The 24,108-nt window shown below is 37.0% G+C and overlaps 1 protein-coding gene across 1 annotated transcript; it reads right to left on the reverse strand.

The window, feature by feature from the left end:
* Window positions 1–1,499: 1,499 nt before the first annotated feature.
* On the reverse strand, window positions 1,500–23,551 carry hsd17b12a (hydroxysteroid (17-beta) dehydrogenase 12a). The gene is made up of 11 exons (XM_073831900.1): window positions 23,261–23,551; window positions 10,757–10,803; window positions 9,919–9,994; window positions 7,049–7,156; window positions 6,670–6,734; window positions 6,523–6,567; window positions 6,177–6,211; window positions 5,616–5,697; window positions 5,298–5,363; window positions 2,716–2,865; window positions 1,500–2,623 (listed from the first exon to the last, which is right to left on the reverse strand). The coding sequence occupies exons 1-11, from the start codon at window positions 23,436–23,438 to the stop codon at window positions 2,516–2,518; spliced, it is 960 nt and encodes a 319-aa protein (XP_073688001.1). The 5' UTR covers window positions 23,439–23,551; the 3' UTR covers window positions 1,500–2,515.
* Between the last annotated feature and the right edge of the window lie 557 nt (window positions 23,552–24,108).

Consider the following 24,108-nt stretch of genomic DNA (forward strand, 5'->3'; position numbering starts at 1 on the left):
CAATTATTGTAATTTTTTGACCTGTACTAATCAGTTGGACTGTGAAAAACATTTGGAGGACAATAGACTGCCAAAAGTTATAACAAATCAAGGAGAAGAGTGTAAAAAACTGTCTGAGGAACAAAAGGTGTTTGTGGTTGGCCAAACTAAACCAGGATTTCCAGGGCAAGAATCTTGACAACATTAGAGCTGGTCAGGTAGGTGAAATATTAGGCTAATATTTTAATTATTACTGCTCGTACATATTTTTTTTTACCACCTATTACCTTTAGTTTGTCAAAATATCGTGCCCTTTCCTGCTTACTAAGTCCTTCTCTATATGATTGAGCAGCTTCCACATGTTTTTCAGTTATTTAAACAGAATAAATTAGCAGAACAACACATTCAGTACATTAACAGTGCAATCAATGCTGTTGTGTACATCCGAGTATCTCCAATATGGCCGCACATCCAGGTAACTGAGCAAACCGTATAGCGTAAGTGCAAACCCTCTATTTTATGAACATAGATGGCTGCAAATCTGTTGCCAATGTTGGGTACATGTAATGGCATTACATAATTTAATTACAAAATAAATCGTAACTGTTATTGAGGGAAAAATGTGTAATTAAATTACAATTACACATGAAAATGTTAACAGTTACCAAGGGGGTTACATCTGCATATTTCTTTTATTAATAGTTACTATTTTTAATGATTTTATTTAACCTCAGAACAATCTCAAAGTAAAAAGAGGTGCCAAAGTCTGATTTTGTGGTGGCTGTGCTTTAAAATTAAACTATAATTTTAATTCAAGTTATGAAGGTTTTTGAAAGCCTTACAGTAATCAGTGTAAGGTTAACCCTGCCTGCTTTAAATGTTTGAAAATTATTAACATTCATTAGAAATTTAGAATTTAGTATTCAAATGTAATCAGTTATATTACTTTAATAAAGCAATTAAAATAGCTACACTACTTATTGCATTATAAATAGGTAATTTGTAATCTATTGCATTTCTAAAGAACCTTCCAAACGCTGTCTGTTGTGCATCATTTACATTCATAAATTTGTTTTAGTTAAAAGAAAGTAATTTTCTTGTAGTAAATTTAATTCTTTAGGTTTTAGTTTGCATCATTTAGTATGTCTTGTCTCTTTGTAACATTACACTGGACCACAAAACCAGTCATAAGGGTACATTTCTTGAATTCGAGATCATAAAAGTTGAATAAATAAGCTTTTCTATTGATGTATGGTTTGAAAGGATAGGACAATATTTGTCCGAGATATAACCATTTGAAAATCTGGAATCTTAGGGTGAAAAATAAAAATAAAAATCTAAACATTGATTAAATTACCTATAAATTTGTCCAAATGAAGTTCTTAGCAATGCATATTATTAATTAAAAACTAAGTTTTGATATATTTACAGTAAGAAATTTACAAAATATTCTCATGGAACATGATTTTTGGCATACTTAAGACAATTTGAAATCTAAAAGCAAAAGACACAAAACCGTATGCAGCGTGATAAAATTTATTAAAAAAAGACAAATACAAAATCAATACAGAAATCTTTTTTTTTTTATTAACAAACAAGTTTTTAGATGGTCATGCATCAGTAAAGCAGCATGTTTTGTTCCACTCTTCAACGTGTCTGGAATGAGAACATTCAAGTTTTAAACCAGGGGAGACTACTGAGGTTTAACCACCTGGACGATTTAAACTTGACTAGCACTGGTCCGTAAATCATCAGAGATCTAAGCTATGGAGGTATTCCTCAAATACATCTTTGGATGAAACCCAAGACAAACAGGTGACATTCCACCACACCTTTAAGCCTTCAGTGGAGAAAATCATGTAAACGTGCATTAGATCTCCTTTCAATAAACGTGACCAAGTTTTACATTTCTATAAAAAGGCACAGGTTTTAAATAAACCAAATCTGACAGGTAAACTTACAGCCTGAAAAGGCCAACGTACAAAAATACACTCAAATCAGATCTTTGGTTTTATATCGATACAGTACGAGATTCAAACGATTGCCACCATAGATTTGCTAGATATGTTAAATTAATGATAAGAAAGGCCAGCACCCATTTATCACTCATCAGAAGGTCTAAGGCACGAATGCTAACTAGTTAACAGTAGTGCAAACAGATTGTCCCAGTTAAAAGGAAAAATGCATAATTAGGATTTAAATACATATAAAACACCATCACCATATAAATAACCCTCTGCTTACAACAGCAGTGGCCACAAAACCCTCCCAACCCTTCTTTCACCCTACAAAGAAGACTGGTCTCCATTTTTGGCAATCAGCAACAGGTCAATAATAACGAGTCATTGTGGAACGAGAGCATGTCCAGATTTATCCAGAGAATACAAAAACACACACAAAAAAAAAAAAATTACGTAAGAGGCAGCGCTTCAAAGACGTGTGATTCAAAACGACTCCAGTGAATCTCAAATCTCAGCACATGTGTTCTGTAAAACATCTCATCCGGTTTGGTTTTCCATCACACAATCTCCTCGACCTATCGCAGCTTTCTCCTCCTGAGGTACCCGCCGCGCTGAGCCTTGTTCATGCGCAGGCCCAGATAGAGGACCAGCTTTATGGGGGCCAGAACGGTGGTCACCCAGCCCTGTTGGACACAAAGATGAAAGAAGGTTAGGGTGAGAACATGGTCAATCAATGTGTAAAACACTGCTGGGTGAGATGTTCAGGCTGTCGTACCATGACAGCGTGAGGGAAATAGCCATTGGTCTGGTCTTGCAGTCCCACAGTGGTCAGTTCAGCAGCTACGTAGCGTTCAGGGGTGGGCTTGTCCAGGGTTGGCTTCCTGATCTTCGTCATCTTGGTAGCCACAAAGAAAGGCAGCACACTCTGGTAGGGACAAAAAGATTTGTTCAAAATTGTTGAATAAAGTCGATATTTTTGTTTTCTTCGTGCACAGAAAGTATCCTCTTAGCTTCGTAACATTAATTTCTGGGCCTTGAAGATGGTAGTTGTGTTGCCGTCTACGCAGGGTCAGAAAGCTCTCGGATTTCATCAAAAATAGCTTAATATGTGTTCTGAAGATGAACGAAGATACCATTAAAAGTATTTCAATATAAAAGTATTTCAGTCAAATATGTGCCCTGGGCCACAAAACCAGTCAGAAGGGTCAATTTTGTAAAACTGAGATGTATACATAATTTGAAAGCCGAATAAATACGCTTTTCATCGATGTATGGTTTGGATGGGACAATATTTGGCTGAGATAGAACTATTTGAAAATCGCCTTTTAAGTTGTCCAAATTAAAAGTTCTTAGCATTGCATATTACCAATCAAAAATTAAATTGATATTTTTACAGTACAAATTTACAAAATATCTTAAATGGAACATGTTCTTTACTTATTGTCCTAATGATTTTTGGCCCATACCATGCTACTATTGCTAAAAATATACCTGTGCTACTTAAGACTGGTTTTGTGGTCCACGGATACTTTATGCAATATGTCAAACTATTAAGCCACAGGGAAAAACCATGGACTTGGCAACCCTGATTTAATCAGCAATACAGTAAAATGGTAGTATTGGGTATTTAGTAACAGTACATGGTAATAGTAAAATGACTTTTCGATTTAAATACATTTTAAAAAGACATTTCTGAATAAATTGCAGTATTCAGCGTCACATGATCCTACAGAAATCCTAATATGCTGATTTGGTGCTCAAGAAACATTTATTATTATTATTATTATTATTGTTGTTGAAAACAGTTGTGCTGCTTGATTTTTTAGAAAATTTTAATTTTTGGTAATATTATACCTTTCTGTACTCTCACTGTAACAATGGATCTTTGCTAAATAAATTAAAAATAAATAAATAAAATAAAATTACTGACCCAAAACTTTTAAACTAGTATGTATTAAAAAAAAAAAGAAAAAAAAAAAAAGTGGCCCTCCTTTACAAAACTTAACATCTATTGCAGTTTTATAATTAGTAGAATATTAAATATTTCAGTACAAGTATTTCAGTCAAATATACTTAATGCAATATGTCAAACCATTAACCCGCAGGGGAAAAATAAAAAATAAAAATAAAATAAAACCTACCCATGGTGGAAGCCATCATACACTTTATTCAGGGAACTTTGATAAATAGAAAGTTCAAAAGAACATTTAAAACGTATTTAACTAAAAATCTTTTGTAACATTATACATTTACTGTCACTGTTTATTTCATGGATCCTTGCTAAATGAAAAAAATAATTTAATGAATCAAAACTTTTGAACTAGTATATACAGTTTAAGTCAAAAGTTTACATACACCTTGCAGAATCTGCAAAATTATAATTTTACCAAAATAAGAGGGATCATACAAAATGCATTATTTTATTTTAGTACTGACCTGAATTAGTTATTTCACATAAAATGTTTACATATTTCCACAAGAGAAAATAATTGAATGACAATTGAAATTATTAAATAGTTTAATTTATAAAAATTACCCTGTTCAAAAGTTTACACTTGATTCTTAATACGGTGTTGTTACCTGTATGATCCACAACTTTATTTTTTTTTTTAGTAAGTTGTTTGAGTCTCTTGTTTGTCCTAAACAGTTCAACTGCCCGCTGTTCTGAAAATCCTTTAGGTCCCACAAATTCTTGATTTTGAGATCCATCTTTTCACACTGAAGACAACTGAATGACTCATATGCAACTATTACAGAAGGTTCAAACGCTCACTGATGCTTCAGAAAGAAACTCAATGCATTAAAAGCCAGGGGTGTAAACTTCTGAACAGAATCAAGGCGTGTACATTTTTATTTTGCCCAAATATTTTTTTTTAATATTTCAGAAGTGAAGGGCAGTACTACATGTTTCCCAGAAGACAAAATAAGTTACATTTACCCTGATCTTCAAATTCAAAATGTTTTGACCCCTCAAAACAAGGGACTCATGAACGATTATCACCAAACAAAAATATCACAGCTGTGGATCATTCAGGTAACAATAGTATTAAAAATCAGGTGTATGTAAACTTTTGAACGGGGTCATTTTATAAATTCAACTATTTTCCCTTGTGGACTATGTAAACGTCATTTCTGTGAAACATTTTATTCAGGTCAGTACTAAATAAAAATACATAACATGCATTTTGTATGACCCCTGTTATTTTGGTAAAATAATTTATATTTTGCAGATTCCGCAAGGTATATGTAAACTTTTGACTTCAACTGCATGCATATTGTTTTAGTTATAATTACATAAAAAAATAAATAAAAAAAAAAACCAACAACAACAAATTCTAACAATGCTGTTTCTCTTACCTGGATAATGATTCCTTTGCACTTGTACTCTGTTTGAAGGCCACGTGAGAAGAAGTCCACAAAAGCCTGTAGAAAGAGGACAAGTTAAAGTCCACCTCAATAAATAAATAAAACCAATAATTTCTAAATGCAACAAGTGAATTAGGGCACCTAAATGTAAAATTTGGAAAAATTCAATATTAAATATCCAATATGGACAGAGACAAATGAATTAAATTCTAACTGATACAATTTTAAAACAACTGTACGACCAGCTTAACTTTAGATTGTTTAATATCAACAACTTTAAAAAGTTTTAAATGTCATGAAGAAACTCGCCTTGGTGGAGGAGTAAATGGTCAGCATTGGGACAGGGAACATGCCACTGGCAGAGGAGATATTGAGGATGACACCCTTAGCTCTGCAACAAAAAAAAGAAAAGAAAACTTCATTCAACTAATCACATTTGACATTGACATCAAACAGGGTATTTCTCCAGCTGTGGAAACCTGAAAGCCGCCGTCACCCACTGTACTTCACTTCAACACACGTCTAATGATGGTCGCCATGTGTGTTGCCATGGCACCAGCTTTCTCATGCAGTACCCCTGCAGCCGCAGTAGAGTGCTGGGGAGTGCAGAGGGTTGGACCTATTTCTACAAAATTTGCCCAGCTCCATCATTGGCCCCAGAGTCACACGTGACTCAGCGGTAGCCAATGGGATTGGTGCATTGTTGCTTTTCAATTTCACACAAAGAGTAGGGGGGGTGGGGGCAGGAGGGGAGCGACACTCAGGAGGAAAAACCCTGTTTTTAAAAGCTGCACTGAATTTCTTTTTAGTGACAGCGGCTGTGTTAGGAATCCCAGGAAGGATGTTTTCATAGCAAGCACCAGGACTCACCTTGCCTCCATTCTGGGCAGCACCAGACGAGTCATCTGGAGAAAGAAAACGAGACAAAACGAGTTCCCACACGCTCCAAAATGACAACATTAAAAATCTGAAACACTAATATATCACTCCTGCATTAGAGAGAAAGAGAGTGAGGGAGGGAGAGCGAATGCGTGGGTGGTGAACACGGGGAGCGTTGGTGGAGATCAGCAAAACACAGGGAGAGAGAACAGGTACAACAGTAGGAGTACATCAAAGCGGTCACGTTGCAGTACTTTTAAATTTTTTAATTTGAATTTTCAAAATTAAGAACTCCGAAACCTTCAGACAGCCCAATATGTTGTTTGCGTTTACTTACTTGGCACACTGAGGTGATGTTCACATTGATCATGTTGGTGATGAACTGCGAAAGGAAATTACCAAAGTGAATATTTTTAAACTATACCAGCTACTAATTAAAGCTTTCTTTAAAAAAAAAAAAAAAAAAAAAAAAAAAACGACTCACGTTTTCCAAATCAGGGATGTGGAGGAAGAATTCAGGATATGGATATGAGATTCCCACATTGTTCACTATGAACCAAGAGACAAAAATAGAAAATCAGACGTGGTTATGATTGAGATTGGCTGTCTGAAATGAGCTAAAAAGTTTTACAAATCACCACTAGGTGGCGATGAAGCATCAAGAATGAGACGTGAGTTCTAAACGACATGGGGGGAAAAAAACTCAATCACGATTTCAGGTGAACAAAAAAAACCTTCTGAGAAGATGAGGCCAAATAAGAGAGGTTTCAACTAACACTGACAGGGAATCGTGAATGAAAGTTACGTGCATGTTGGCTTTTCGTCAACTTTGAGATTTGGGCCCAAACGTGAAAGAAACTTACCAAGGACTCCAATCTCCAGTCCGGCAAGACCCTCTTCGATTTTGGGATAGATATCACTCTGACCGTAGTCCACCGCAATGGTTTTGGTTTCCACTTTATATGCGCTTTCTGTAATTACAAACATAAAAGACACTTAATGCGACGAAACAATGCAGAAAACTGCAGGAATGGTCATCGTTCAGCTGCAGACCTAATATTGGCATTGGAGAACTCTGTCCAAGATCAGGCATCCCTGCTATTGCTGCTGTTCTAAAAATAGCTTCTCTGGGACTTTGCCCATTGCACCAAAACACAGATTTCTGGCCAGCAGGGGGCGCTGCGTACCAACGAAAAGCCGTCGGAGGAACTTCCTACATCACATCTCCCCTCCCCTGCTTGTTTGAGGTGCCTGCAGCAATTAGAATTTATTGTCCAAAGGCTCATTTGTCTAAACACTGTTCCAGTGAGTTATGAGAGGAAAATTCCTCTCAGGTCTCGCAGCGAGAAGCATTTTTTTTTTAATCGAAGGGTTATTTTAAGAACAAGAACATGCATAAATGAGCTCCAGAGTCTTTTTTTTTTTTGGTTCAGGGGGCTTGTGGGATGCTGCTCTTGGTGACTTCTAACACCCCAAACGGAGTATGATCAATGCAAATGTGAGGTTTGAGAACCAGATTTGGCTAATTGCATTCTGGTTCGTGACTAGCCATAACCCCCCTCCCCCCCATTTTGTGTTGCCAGCACGACTGTGGTACTGGCAGACTGGGATTTTTTTCCCCCCCTTCCAAACTCAGCAGTTAAGCTTCTGCATTTAAGACAGCTTAAAAGTTGGTTTTGTTAACATTTTGCATTGATGAAAACAACTGTTTGCTTCCACAAGGAGCTTCAATGATTCCTGACAGAGTGTTTTCCAGAGCTGATCATGGGCAAGTTAAGAGACTCCGTCAAGGCATTGTTACTTCATTATTCAGTACACACATTTGGGCCGAATCAGTACAAGAAAACATCCCATTCACAATCTCATTGCTTGTCATATTTCATTCATACTAATAAGAAATCTAAAGTGCAAATTAAGGACTAAAAAATAAGGGATAAAGCACTTTAAAAACTTGAGTAAAGGGGTAAAGATTCGTTAAAATTATATATATATATATATATATATATATATAAATAATAGTTATTATGTGAGATACTGGACCACAAAACCAGCCTTAAGTAGCATGGGTATATTTGTAGCAATAGCCAAAAATACATTGGATGGGTCAAAATGATAGATTTTATGCCAAAAATCATTAGGATATTAAGTAAAGATCATGTTCCATGAAGATATTTTGTAGATTTTCTTATTGTAAATATATCAAAACTTAATTTTGGATAGTAACATGCATTAAGAACTTAATTTGGACAACTTTAAAGGTGATTTTCTAAACATTTAAAAAAAATATATAATAATAATAATAATAATAATAATAATAATAATATTGCACCCTCAGATTCCAGATTCTCTAAAAGTTGTATCTCAGCCAGATATTGTCTTATCCTCACAAACTATACATCAATGGAAAGCTTATTTGTTCAGCTTTCAGATGTATAAACCTTAATATAAATATACCCTACTGGTTTTGTGGTCCAGGGTCACAAACTAAAAAAATGTTCAAGTTAATACAAAATATTGAATCATTTCCAATTAAAATAAAGCTAATGAAATAAATATAAGATTAAAAACGTAAATTAGAAATGTTGACATTAAAACTAACTGAAATTCAGAAAAAGATTCATAAAAATGCCAAAAACACACAAAAATTGCTCAAACTTAAAAATGAAAACAAAGCTAATTTAAAATACATACTATATTAAATAACTAGTACTAGCACTGAATAACACCGAATATAATATAATTTATATAGATGGAAAAGTAGCGAAACACATACCGCCATGTACATTTTGTGACATTTGATGTGAAATGTCCACTCAGTGGTGCTAAAGAGTGTTTGTATTTAATCCCTAGAACAAATGCTACGCTTTGAGACGTTTGTTTTTGTACGCGTCACCGCAGTTCTGACTTGAAATGAATGTTGAATGGCACTATAACTCCGCAACGTTTTAAAATAATGTACCATCTGCACTACACCTAAACCTACCCAATAGTATGGACAAAAGCGAATGTGACAAAGCGCAATCGCAAACATGTCGTTTTAGCTTGTTTTTCGATCTCTTATCTTTAAGCTCTTTCATTGAGAGACATGTTTTTCAAGGGATTCGTACCCAAGAATTACGCATCCTAAGTCCAATTCTGTGCCGGCTGAGCTACCAAGCATGCTCGATATGTCTGAAAAGCAAAGCACATGGAGCTATAATCATAACTGTGTATGAAAACGATTACAAGTGCTCGCCGTTTTACCACCTCCAGTGTTAATTTCTGTTGGAAACGGCAGTGATATGTACTTATTGGCATGTATTTCACGTCCTGCGAAAGTTCCTACAGTTACATTTTTGACATTAGATCAGTTAGCAAACAAGCACACAGCACTTAGGGACCCAACGACAGACTGAAGAACCTTCGTGCTACATGTACCTCATCTGAGCACTTATCTAGCATCTAAGGAATTCACATTTACTATAACAGGTTCGGCCTTATTCTGAGAAGTTTCGTGCATGACCCCTGGAGCGCGGCGTGGACCTTTGACTGTGCACTCCTGCCTGGCTGCTTCAGCTCTCCGCCCAGTCAGTAAACCAGGCCCCCGCCCTGCCTCTCAGGCCAGGGCTAAAAATAAACCCCATTTCATTAACATCAGGAGGACTGTCTGTCATTCACAGAGATGAGCACTGCGGTTTGCTAACACACACACACACACACACACACACACACACACAGATGGCCAAACACTGACCGAGAGACTTTGCCACGTCGTCGAGCTTCTCCTGGGAACGGCTGATGAGCATCATGGAGAATCCTCGTCGAGCAAGCTGAGAGAGATAAGATAGTTTGAATCATCTCATTTATGACAAAGAAAGCATTAAAAGCAATTGCTATGAAAACATCTCTTAAAAGCAGGTTATGCCAGCTTTTCATGATAAAAACATACTTGAGTTACTATTAGAATTTAAAATAGACTCATTTTGTTCTTAAAACTCTAAAACTAAATATGGATGAACTTGATTTCAAGTGTATTAACAGAACAGCGCTTTTTAGGAAGGTTATTAGAACATAATATTTTACAGGCATTGAGCTCTGACCAAGCTTGATATTTGCAGCCTACAGTCTTAAAGTTGTTTTAAACATCTTAACACAACTTTAAGTAAGCTGAAAAGTGTAAACATTATGTTGTTTTCAAAACATTTTCTGAATTCTGACCAGCACAGCAACAGTGACTCAACCAATGGCCTGTGTTTAAGGGCGGGGCTATTTGTTTGTTTGACCAGTGACAAGTCAGGGGAGTGTTTGAGGGGAAACCTGTTTGAAAACAGTTGTTTTAAATTGTGGATTACTCACTTTACTTTTAACCGTTATGAAAAGCTAAATATGAAGCTGGATGTTAACTTTGGAGTGAGCAGAGACATGAAAGAACGGCTTATAACTGTATGAGTTATGTGAGGTAACAGGTCTTTTTCCACCAGCAGTCTTCTAGTCACCCTCCTTCTCTTGGCCTCAGAGTGAAACCTCTGTCTTGTGATGAGTCACTGTGCTTTCTGTGGAGCGAAGAGATAAATAAGAAGAGAAACCCTTACCTCCTCCGCATAGGATTTCCCAATCCCATCCGTGGCTCCCGTCACAACTGGAAAAAGGAGAAAGAAAGAGACAGGATCAGTGTTTGCCGCAGCTTAATTACTAATTTTTTCACCAAAAACAAAACTTCAAATAGGTATATTTAGGGCGAGAGGAACTCGTATACACCAGGTTCAAATCAAAACAAGCCTACATCTGCTAAACCTCCATCTAACGGATGTCATTTTAGTTAATGTTAAAATACTAGTATATTTGAGCTTAATATGTAAAAACTGTTCAAGTTAGCAATTTGTAGGTTGATTTTCATTTAAAAGTGTAAGAACCAGTTTACACCAGTGTGTTTTAGTTTTAAAACATGTAACTTCTGCTATGGTTACACCTGTCGTTTACACTGCTCCAGTGTTTTCGACCCTTGAAAATGGAGACTTTCGAAAGTGCCGCAGACCAGGTTTTACTTTGAAAGCTCCGGGGTTGTGTTTCAGGCTCTGTTTACACTAGTGCGTTTTCGTTTTAAAATGAAAATGGTCCTCGTCTAAACTGTCGGTTTCACTGCATTTCAGAAAAGATCTCAGTCTACACTATACCAGTGGTTTTCAATCCTGGTCCTGGGGACCCACTGCTCTGCACATTTTGTATGTATCCCTTATCTGACACACTCAGTTAAGTACATGGATCTCTCTCCTAATGAGCTGATGATCTGTATCAGGTGTGTTAAGAGAGACACACAAAATGTGCAGAGCAGTGGGTCCCCAGGACCAGGATTGAAAACCACTGCACTATACAACTAAAAATGCATGTCACTTGACCATTCAGGCTGCATATGTTTATAGGACCCCTTTGAAAAGGAGATGACGCATCAAGGAATTTATCCCAAAGAATAAAATTTGTTGCAATATATAATCAAGGATGTTTTATTTTAAGAGAAGTAACCCCAACATGGCAACACTGACACATTAGCCTTTCAAAAACTAGCATGACCATTGTGACACTAAAGCTACGTTTACACTAGTGCATTTTTGTTTTAAAACACATTACTTTTGCTACAGTTACGCCTGTCGTTTACACTACTCCGGCATTTGCAACCCTCGAAAACAGAGACTTTCGAAAACGCTGCATACCTTGTTTTAGTTAGAAAATTCTGGGGTTGCGTTTCAGTGTAAACCGACCAAAACAGAGCTAATGTGGATAGCCATGCCACCATTTTCAAAAGTCTCTAAGGACCGGCTCATTTAAAAAAAAAAAAAAAAGTAACCATTAAATTGCAAAGTAAAAAAAAAGAAAAGAAAAAGAAACTACAGCATTTTTACACCCCAATTTTATTACGGTTACTTCTCTTAAAGAAGACACCCTTGATGACGTATGCAGCCTGAATGGTCATGTTTCATGTATTTTAGGTTGTGTAGTGTCGATGGAGATAGTTTCTGAAATGCAGTAAAAACACCAGTGTAGACAAGGATCATTTTTATTTTAAAACTGTTTTAAAATGGAAATGCACTAGTGTAAACAGGGCCAAAGGCATTAAAAACATTTGTTACTTCACAATTCTGACCAGCAACACTGGCTCAACCAATGACGTGAATTGAAGGCGTGGCTATCAGATGGGGAAACCTGTCTGAAAATGGTCATATCTGACATTAACAGCATCATTTTAGTGCTGCTAGTGGCACAGAAATGACACCCTTCACATTTACGACTAATCGTTAAAAGCCAAAGTAGATTTTTTGTGAACACAAATCCACCCAGAAATCATTTTATTAAGGTTACTTCATTATGAATTTTCCTTTAACAACCATTTTTATTTTTACTTCGATAGCACTTCACCCTGACCTAAAAACAGCTTGTAGTCAGACCTATAAAATATTAATAATAAACTCTTAAAACAACAACAAAAAAAACACTACAACAATAAACAGAGGCCCATCTCAATGTCTCATGATGCTCTTGTTTCACAAAACATACACAAACACAAAAAGCGAGCATTTAGACACAATATGTGATGGCTGATCAAAGTGTGGCATGGGCAGTGGTCATTCGCAAGAACAGGGCTGTGGGGGAGAGTGGGGGGGGGGTTATGACGTCTGTAGAGCACGACAGCACAGGAGGGGTGAGGAGGGATCCTGGGGGCTGCTAAAAATAGAAACCAGAGGGAGAAGGGGGGGGCGGAGGAGGGGGGAATGGGAGACTGCGCAAAGTCAGATGTGGGTAGAAAGTGAGAGAGCACGACAACGGGAGCGAGAGCACTGGATCGAGAGAGAGAAGGAACAAAAGACAAAGTGATTCACAAGCTCCTTTTCAAATTCATCCTAAGGATGAATCTCATCCTGGTTTGTCTCAATGGGGACAAACTACAAAGAAATAGTTGATGCTAAAATGAAAAATTAAAATTCACCCTTCATGTCATTCTAAACCTAGGCTATCCACCTTTTTCTTCCTGTAAGAGTGGGTGCGGCCATTTGTAAATTTTATGGGTCTGGCTTCCGGTCTCATCCGCATCCAGTTACTTTTAGCTGTACAAAACGGCTCAAATTGCTGTGTAATATTGCAAATTGGTGTGTCTTACCATATTATTTTACTGTATTGTCTTAATTATGAACACGCTGGTTTGTAGTGCAATGTTTTACTCTTTACTGCATGTTGATATTATTCTTGTTATTTCTCTATAACAGATAATAAACTGGAAAATGGTGGATATGACTTCTTCCTCAGTGGAACTTAAAGATATTTTAAGGAATGTCTATCTTTCCAGAACTATCCAGTTGTCATTCTTTAAAATATAATTTTGTGTTTCATAGAAGTAATTCAGGTTTTGAACAATATGAGGGTGAGTTATCCCCTGAATAACGGTAATAAGTTTGTATGGATATGGCTAAAGAACAAAACTCATGTTCTAGACTTCTAAAACTCTGTACACACTTTCTTCGTTTGGTCACAAATCCTTCAAAATGTCGGAGGAAACCATAAATCTGCTCTTAGAAGCATTCTTAAAAACATTCCTCTAACAAAGGAGCATTTAAAAAACAAAGATGAGGCAAGATGTCACACATGGGGCCACGTTTCACAAGATGTGGTGGGCGTTTCACATTTTCTCTCAAATTAGAGGAATTTCAAGCTTAAAGTCAATTGCGTGAGTGTGCATGTACACGAGAATATTTTAAACATGAGCTGAGAAGGTTTCGGGGTCAATTCTCAATATTCCAAGCAAGAATGTGGTTATAAACATTTTTTTTTTTTTTTTTTAAATGTGTTCGGCCACACCATAGGCCATCAATCCGTCGCTGCCATAAAAATGTCACACAAAATCCAAGACTAATCAACATCTAGATATCTGATGGACCATTCAGGGTATTATAAACACACCACTGCCTGTCAAAACCCAAAACTATCCCACAGATACACTGACAAACCATGAAATGCAAGCAGCCACAGTATGAAAGCCACTGATGCTGTGAGTATTTTGTTAGCATGAACATTATTAGCACGACTGAAAACAAAACAAATGTATAAAAATAGGGCCAAGAAGGCACGAGCAGTCGTGCTCGGGTACGTTCACGAACAGTACGTTCAGTAATACGGAGTCGCACAGGCGCACTGGCCCTCCTCCGACTCAATATTCCAGCGCTAAAAAAAGCAGCCGAGTGAGTAAAAATAGCTGCCTCGTCTGGAACAGCCGCAGCACTTGAATACCAACAAGATGCTGCCCGCTCACCCTCAATCTCTCTCTCTTGCTCTGCATCCCCCAGCAACCCAGCTCATTGTAGAACCTTCGGGAAAAAAAGGAAAAAGCTGACCGTTTCTTATGGAACTGGGATTTTATGCTTGCAGCAGAGGACAATGGTGAGCGAAAACAGTGCTTACGGACTCAAAAACACATCAGAGGCCAGTGTAGCGTAATTAAAAAGGGGGATGAGGGGGGATCGGGCCGTTCACATTCAGACCGCTACTTTATGCAATCTGTCGCATCACTCTCTCTCTCTCCCTCCATGAATGAATGAATCGTTCCCGTTCTCGGCAGCACTGCAGAATGCTAACACCTCCGCCCACTCCCCCCAAAACAGCATCGTGCTTTAAATAGCACAAGCCAGTCACATGGCCAGCAGGAAAAACTACACACCAGAGCAGTTCAGCACCCAAAATAGCATCTATACTCGGATAAAGGTGGATTGAAGAAGAAGAAAAAAAACGATGTGGGGGTGAGAGGGTGCAATATCAGAAATAGCAGCAAAAAGTCACATGTGTGCCAAAAAAAAGAGGTGAAAAAAAAAATCAATAGTTCTCCTCGCAACCGTCTCCTCCTTGCAAAAAATTAATTAGAAGAACAGAAAAGGGCAGAAATAATTCAAAACATCTAAACATAGAGCTGGTATATTTTTGGACGCCTGTGCGGAGGAAGATGCTTGTTTTTTCCTAGCGAGAAAACGCATTGCTGTTGAATTTGTGCAGAAGTAACACCTGTCATAGACGAGTGAGGTAAAAGTACTGTATGAAATAAGTGGCTTATTCAGGACACTAGGATGTGGTTTACGTTTTTATTTATTGTGCTTAATATTAGCACATTGTAAAAAAGAAGACTAAAACATGCTCTAAACGGTTAAAATGCGTGCAAGTAGTGCATTGTTTTGGTAGAAATTTAGAAGTTTTAGATTAGCACATTGTAAATGTTATCTAATGGCATCTAAATGGTTAATATTATTGCAAATGGTGTATTTTTTTGGTCAAAGAGGTGCAATTGAACATCCTAGAGGCTATTCACATTCACAGAGCACACGCTGTGATATTAGTGCACAGCAAAAGCTAAACATTAAAAACAGGAAAATGGCATTTAAATAGTTAAAATAAATGCAAATACTGCATTTTTGGGGTAAAAAATTAATTTGAATATTAGCTAATGAAATCAAATTAAATATAAACTTTAACATTTTGCAAGTCTCGTATGTGCTTGATATGATCACATTTTAAAATGTAAAAACATGCAAAATGGAATCTAAACGGTTAAAGCTAATGCAAAATAGTGCTATTTTTTGGTTAAATATTTGTCAAAGACAGGCAATTAAACATACTAGAGGCCTTTTATATCTTTTGCAAGGCACACATTGTGCTTGATATTAAAAACAAGAAAATGGCATCTAAATAGTTACAATGAGTGCAAAAAGGCATCTAAATGGTTAAAATAAGTGTAAATAGCGCATTTTATGGGTAGAAACCAAATTCAAATATTAGCCAATGAGCCAAGGTAAACTTTTCACATTTTGCAAGTCTTATATGTGCTTGATATTAGCACATTTTAGAAAGTGTCATCTAAACAGTTAAAACTAGTGCAATTAAACATACCGAAGGCCTATATTTTTTTGCAAGGCACAGACTGTGATATTAGCACACTACAAAAGCAAAACATTAAAAACAGGAAAATGGCATCTAACGGTTAAAATTAGTGCAAATAGTGCATTTTATGGGTAGTCAAAATGGAATTTAAAATATTAGCAACGTGAGATCAAATTAAACGTAAAGTTTTCACATTCAGTCTCATGTGTGCTTGATATTATCACATTTTTAAAAATTAAAACAAACAAAATGGTATCTAAATGGTTAAAACTAATGCAAAATAGAGCCATTTTTTGGTTAAATTTATTTTATTGTCAAAGACATGCAATTAAACATACTAGAGGTGTTTTTATATTTTTTGCAAGGCACACACTGTGCTTCATTAGCACAATGCAAAAGCAAAACATTAAAAACAGGAAAATGGCATCTAAACGGTTAAAATGAGCGCAAATACTGCATTTTATGGGTAGAAACAAATAATTTGCCAATGAGACCAAATTAAATGTAAACTTCACATTTTGCAAGTCTCATATATGCTTGATATTAGCAAGTTTTAAAAACTATAAAAATAGAAGTAAAAAGGTATCTAAATGGTTAAAATGGGTGCAAATAGTGCCATTTTTGGTCAAATTAAATTTGTCGTCAAAGAGATGCAATTAAACTAGAGGCCTTTCATATATTTGCAAAGCACACACTGTGCTTGATATTGGCGCACTGCGAATGCAAAACATTAAAAACAGGAAAATGGCATCTAAATGGTTAAAGTGAGTGCAAAAAGTGTGTTTTTGGTTAAAACCCAAATTAAAATAGTCAATGAGGTAAAATTAAACTTTTCACACTTTGCAAGCCTCATATGTGCTTAATATCACATTTTAAAAAGTAAAAACAAACGTAAAATGGTATTTAAATGGTTAAAACTAGTAAAAAGAGTGTCATTTTGTCCAAGACATGCAAAAAATATGAAAGGCCTCTAGTATGGTTTAATTGCAAGGCACACACACTGTGCTTGATATTAGTGCACTGCAAAAGCAAATCATTTAAAACAGGAAAATGGCATCTAAACGGTTAAAAAGAGTGCAAATAGTGGGTTTCCTGGTTGAAACCGAATTCAAATTTTGGCCAAAGAGCTCCAATTAAACGTATGCTACATGCCACGGCGCACGATAGCAGGTCGGGATGGGATGTGAATTGTAAGTGTAACGTTAAACGCCAGATGGAAGATTTCCTTTTCCGGGAAATAAATAAATAAATGGAGCAGAGTCGTGACAGAGAAGAGAAAAGGGGGGGTGGGGGCTCACAGAGGGCGAGCAAACAGATTCGGGAGGGGGGGGAGAGGGGTTCTTAGTGATGGAGACGGAGGGGATGAGCAAGAGATGGAGGATGGAGATAGGCTTAGACAGAGAGAGGCGGAGGGGGGTAGCAGTTTTACCCAGCATCCTCGGTTCTGGCACGTGGCAACGAGCGTGTTAGTCACATGAACGGCAGCGTTCCCTTTGAAGCCCCCCATCTCTTCAAAGCCCTCCCTTGAACACAAGAGCCAGTCACACTCTGTCATCATTCACGGCGCACAAGGGCTCACACATTCACAAGTTGCGCAGTCCACGTTCACTCGCTCACACGCACCGGGGAATGCGTTTCATTCACATTGTCCCCTTTTAGCTAGCATGAATGGGCTAACGGTGCTATTCACAAACTTGCGCGTTCACAATCAGCAAAAGCAGGAAAGTTGAGCGTTAGCTGTATTGTAGCAAGTCAACATGCTGCTAAGTTTCACCGGGACTGAGAAAGACTGGGTTTTAAACAGAAAAACTCCTCAATTTGAATGTCAAAGCAAGTTTGTGTGACTTCAATCCCCCATCCCCATGAATGACTGCAGCTCTATTACATAACTGTGATTCTCAAACACATTTAGTGTTCTAAGGAAGGATGAAGTGAGCCACTGGAGGACAAGAGAGATGGGGAAGGGAGGGGGGGGGGGGGGGTGAAGCTCTAATTCTGGCTTCCTCGTGCTGCTCGGTCAGCATCACAACTCGGCTGAGAGAAAGGCCAACCTGCCTCGTTCTCACAGTACACTGCACCAGTCACATTAACTACCAACATAAACTCAACCTGCTAGTTGAAGATAAACTAAAGTAGGTCTATACACTGGATTGGCAAAGTTAACAGCTTCTTAATGTAGTGTCGATGAGGCTGATGGAAGTCTCTCTCAACATTCAAAGCTAAGTGTTCTAAAAAAGGTGATGAATCTTGTCTGGGTCATGTCAGCCCTAAAAAAAGAATTAATAAATAAAAAATAATAATAATAATAATAATAAATCCTGGGCAATGATTAATCACATACAAAATATTAGTTTTTGTGTACATGTGTGTGTGTTTATTTTGTATATATGTATAAATATAAATACACACACACGCGTATACATTTAAGAAAAATATTTTTATATTATAAATATATTTATATATAATATGAATATATACACATGCAAATACATTTTTTTAATTTATACTGTATGTGTGCGTCTTTATATATACATAAATATACACAGTACACTTTTTTAATTTTGGATGTGATTAGTCGCGATTAATTGTTGCCCAACACTAATAAAAAAAAAAAAAAAAATATATATATATATATATATATATATATATATATATATATAAAAATCACATTTTGCTGCTTAAAGAAAACAAAGCATTTCTTGAAGAGAAATAATTACGATAATCATAAATAAAATTGTTTTCTTTTCTCAGTTTAGGTGAAATAATATGTTTAGAAACGTCCTCATGCCTTATATATCATGCATTAGTGAGTGTGCAATAAATCATAAAATCAATACAAATTAATTTGAATATACACTATATTTTATTAAAAATAAATTATATTGCATTCATACTGGATTTAAATAATTACATTTTTAATGCACAAAACAATTGACTATTAGCATGAGGATGGGAATCCCCAATGAACAAAATCTGAATTAGAGTAATAATTATAATAAATTTACATAATTATTTAAAAATAATATTTATATAATACATTTAAAAAGGAAAAAAGGATTACTGTACTAAGAATTTGGGGAAATATTATGTGCTTAATTTTTGTAATGTCACAATGCAAAAAAAACCTTAATTGTTTTACACTCTTAAAAAAATAAATAAATAAATAAATAAATAATAATAATGTTGCTTTTGACCCAGCAGTTGGGTTAAATGTTTAACCCAGTCTTCTAGGTCGTTTAAAACTAAGTCAAAAACTATATTCTTGCTCAAAATAGGTTAGAAAATAACATTTAATAAGTTAAATAAATAATATATATATATATATATATACACACACACATTTAAATTGCTTAATAAATAAACTACCCAGAAGGTTGAGTTAAACATTTAACACAGTCACTGGGTTTGTCTGTGCTTTACCGATCGATGGGTTGTTTTTAGTGTAAAATGCACATCCTTTATGCAACATATGTGACCCTGGACCACAAAACCAGTCATAAGGTTAATTTTTTCAAAACTGAGATGTATACATCATATGAAAGCTCAATAAATAAGCTTTCTATTGATATATGGTTTGTTAGGATAGGGCAATATTTGGCAGAGACACAACTATTTGAAAATCTAGAATCGGAGGGTACAAAAAAAAATCAAAATACTAAAAAAAAAAAATCACCTTTTAAGTTCTCCAAATTAAGTTCTTATCAAAAATTACATTTTGATATATTTATAGTAGGAATTTTACAAAAAATCTTCATGGAACATGATCTTTACTTAATTCCCTAATGATTTTTGGCATAAAAGAAAAATCAATAATTTTGACCCATGCAATGTATTTTTGGCTATTGCTACAAATATACCCCAGCGACTTAAGACTGGTTTTGTGGTCCAGGGTCACATATGCATTTCCTTTTTATTTTTAAGGGTAAAATGTAATATTAAAACATGTATTGATCAGAAAGAGATCTGATAATGAACCTCAGATGTGACCTCACTGAATTAATTTAAGGTTTAATAGTTCTGTTTGTTAACACACAACGCATCTGTGATTCTTTATAAAAGAACGCTGCTTGGGTTTCCTCCATAATATGTATAGTTTAATAATGCAGAGAGAGAGAGAGAGAGAGAGAGAGAGAGAGAGAGAGAGAGAGAGAGAGAGAGAGAGAGAGAGAGAGAGAGAGAGAGAGAGAGAGAGAGAGAGAGAGAGAGAGAGAGAGAGAGAGAGAGAGAGAGAAAGAGAAAAGCCACATCTGACTAATAACAACGGTCTAAAAAAAGCCTGTGCTTCTGCAAGAACATCATGCACAATAACTAAACCACTGGCTTACAACCTTTACCACAGCGGTGCATTTCCCAAAACAGACACCAGGGGTCTCCCGTAAGCGACTCAGGCGAGGAATGCCTGGTTACTACAGGAACACACCACAGGGCCTTTCTTCTTGGTTCTTCCTCATACATTCCTCTTTATGACTCACCTTCAAGGTACTGCAAAGTCAGCACATTACACCTTAAAAAAAGACATCATCTTATGATGCAAAATCACACCATCGACATGCAAATGAAAATGTCGAATGAGTCTGTAAGATGAAGGGGAAGAGGTGAATGCAAACGTGTCAGGGAACCAGCAGTTACACTCGACGTGGAAAGAGTTTCGAGATCTGGACACAGACTCTTGCTCAACCTGACAGGACCTGCCTGTGCTTCTGGATTGGCAGGAAGAGGAACTGGTTTCTAGTTCCCCCCCCCTCCCATCTCCACTTAGTCACCTCCACCTCCAACCTGTGTGCGATTGCACACGTTAACCTGAACGAGTCTGACTGGTACCCTGTTTTTTAGTTTCAGGGAGTGGCATTCATCACCTCCATATTTGACATGACACTGACAGAATGTACGAAGGAAATAGTTCAAAATGTCAATGTGAAAGGGAGTGGTGCATGGCGACTAGTGAGCAAAGGGGTAATTCTTGCAAAACCTGCCGGGAGAATGCACGCGTCATATTTCACTCTACAATTTTGAAAAGTTTCCCAAATTTGAATTGTGATTATACTGTATTTGATCATTTAGGGTTAATTCAGGATGATTAGGACATTTACCCAGTCCTCTCAAGGCCAAAAAGTGTCATATATAAATGTATTCTACATTGTTCAGTCAAATCAAATTATTCAGACACCAGATATAATTTACTAGCTGGTGCAGGACACTATAGTTCATTTATGTAAGTGAAGATAGCAAAATAAAGTAAACTGTGACATACAGTTGACTACCAGTAAAATGTATACAAATTTAGGACCAAAAATTTGATTTGACACCTGACCACGTTTTGTTACATACTTTTCCATCAAAGTTATCAGACATTATCAATATGAATTTGTTCTGACACAGTTTAACTCTGAATTCTTCTCATATTTTGTTACAAATTTTGGTTTGACCAATTCATTTGTGATTATCAAGATGAATATGTTCTGACACAGTTAACTCTTGAGCTCTTGTCATATTTTATTGCCATTTTCTAAACTATAGCAAATAAACTGTGATAATGTAAAATGTTAAAGTGAAATATCAGTATGTATTAATTGTAATAAGAATAGGTTGGTAAAGTATGTCTAATTGTCTTGAAAAATAATGTCAGGGTGAAAAATATCCAATCATTTCAATAATTAGGTTTCGTCTCTATGCAAAATTAGCGATCCAAATAACCTATAACTGGTTGGAGACTATTATGTTCCAGTTAATTGGTTCTTATCGATAAATGGCGCTGAATGTTGTAATAATGACGACCTTTGACATACATTCAACAGAAAACCACATTCTTCACAGATGATGTAAATGGTTGAATGAGGTAAATCGGTTACAAAACAGTTAAATAATCAGAAAAAAAAATTCTACTCACAAAAAAAAAAAAAAAAAAAAAAAGCTAATTGCTTATTTTTGGAATGAAATATAACGTGAACATGTTATTGACAGGCGAGAATAACACAAAAACCTAAAGGGTTGTCAGTCTTTCAAACGTTAATGTCTTCCAACCCGTGTTTTTGCAAGACGTACCGCTCCTGTACTGATCAGCTATCATCATTAGACTGAAAAAATAAAAAATGAATCATCGCACTCACTTCAGAAGATACTGCGACCCTCAAATCGCTTTGGATGTGCACTACCTGAGTCGCCCGCTAGGGGCGTCGAACGCTGGTGCACCTGCTGCCTAGGCAACATCCAAGGCAGTGAAAGACTATGGCATGATGAGCCATTTCAAAATCTTTAACAGTGCGATGAGTTTAAGTAACAGCGCTGAAAGTGCGATTGTGTCAGGACAAATAAAATCTCTAAGCTGTACCTCACGGCTTTTGAACATTTAAGCAACACATAAAAGTCTCCCCTCACATGCCGCACGTGGTATGGACCCGCATTATAATTAAGATTGGCGTTTTAAACTGCGTCATATTGCCAAAACCAACCTTAGTGCCCCGGTGAGGGATGAAGCAGACAACAGTGGGCAAAAAGACATCTGCTTAGAGACCAACCCGCATTTTATCCGTGAAACTGTCAAAGCGACGTGAAAAAAACGCGTTTGTCGGGACACACATTGGCACGCTTAACCGGGAAACTGGATAACTGGGTCAGGCCAGGCACATACGATTCAGGAAAAACTAGAAATGCGAAAAATGATAAACAGACGACTTGATTAGCGAAAACAGTGGCTGTATGATAAAAAGTACGCGTTTTAGATAAAACACAAGATTTGAAAATGATTTTGTAATTATAAACTTCATCTAATTAGTCTGTTTTCATATATTTGACCGATTGTGTCGTGTTTAAAGATGTCAGGCTGAAATACCTGAATGACTCAGAGTGACATGCTATCTGCGCATAATATATGAATGTATGGCGCAATCAGTCAACCTGAGACACACGTCGCCTCCATTGACCACACGCATAAAATACTAATGCCTCAATTAGTCTGCTGAGCTAATCTTTTCTTAACGATTATAAAATGTATGCGAGTGATACAAACATTCGCCCTTAGTAAGCGATGACAAAATTGTGTTAAATGCGCAAAAAGTTGAAATTATTAGTTCTCCCCCTCGCCAAATCCACGAAGTTCATCTTTATTTAGTTTAAGGCTGCGCCAAATGCGCACTCCATTCATCCCACCCATGTCCTGCCAGTACAAGCTCTCATGTCGTTCAACTTACCTGCCCATTTTCCCAGTTTGGGAGAGAGTAAATCCCCGTTTCCCAGCACCCATATCCTAAAGCCAGTGATGATCTTGTACAGCAGCCACAGCGCCAGCGAGGCCGTGGTAAGTGCACCGACCCAGAAAACCGCTCTCTCGGCAGGCTGTAGCGTTCCCACCACGTTAAACGACTCCATGTCTACGGCTGGCTGTGAGTGGTGAATGACCTGCAAAATTAGTCGCTATGCACTGCTTTAAAGCTTCAATGTGTGCGCCCCTTTATAAGCAGGTTGTGGCATCACACCCCTACAACTCCTCTAACATACTAGTCTATCCAGATTTAAGTGCACACCTCCCACATACTCCATCGCCGCCCATGCGAGCCCACGTCCGTCGCTGATTGGCCGAAACTCGCGTCCGTCAGCCGTAACTTACCGCTCATTGGCTATCGTGCGCGTCAATCACAAAGAGTCCATTCTCATTCATTCGGTTGTCCGTTTCAACGGGGCGGACCGAAAACTCTTCTGAGTGAGAAGCGATTGGACAAACATTACGGTAACCCCCATTCAAATAATGTCATTGGTTGTGATTCAGAACTGGTTTTTCTGTTTCAGTCAGGGTTACGAAACCTCCAAACCCACGCTTCCAACGATCACCCCCCACACTATTTTATGAATGAAGTTCGTTGCTCATTGGCTACGTGGGCTCCTGTTGTCCCGCCCCTGCTGAGCACTTAACGAGCGTCTATTTGTCGACACGAATGCCAGTCAAATTCATTCACTAGCGCTGTCACACCAATGAGTCATACTTTGCGAAAAAAGAGGGGCAAGCATATTTGCTGCATTTTAGTTCGATAGAAGCATGTAT

The sequence above is a fragment of the Garra rufa genome, chromosome 25 (assembly GCF_049309525.1).
Source record: "Garra rufa chromosome 25, GarRuf1.0, whole genome shotgun sequence".
In the NCBI taxonomy this organism is placed as follows: domain Eukaryota; kingdom Metazoa; phylum Chordata; class Actinopteri; order Cypriniformes; family Cyprinidae; genus Garra; species Garra rufa.

Coding starts and splice junctions, on each gene's coding strand:
- hsd17b12a (XM_073831900.1), bottom strand. CDS start 23,438: ATGGAGTCGTTTAACGTGGTGGGAACGCTACAGCCTGCCGAGAGAGCG. Junction 9,995..10,756: donor GGAAATCCTATGCGGAGGAG/GTAAGGGTTTCT, acceptor TATCTCTCTCAG/CTTGCTCGACGAGGATTCTC. Junction 6,568..6,669: donor ACATCCCTGATTTGGAAAAC/GTGAGTCGTTTT, acceptor TTCCTTTCGCAG/TTCATCACCAACATGATCAA.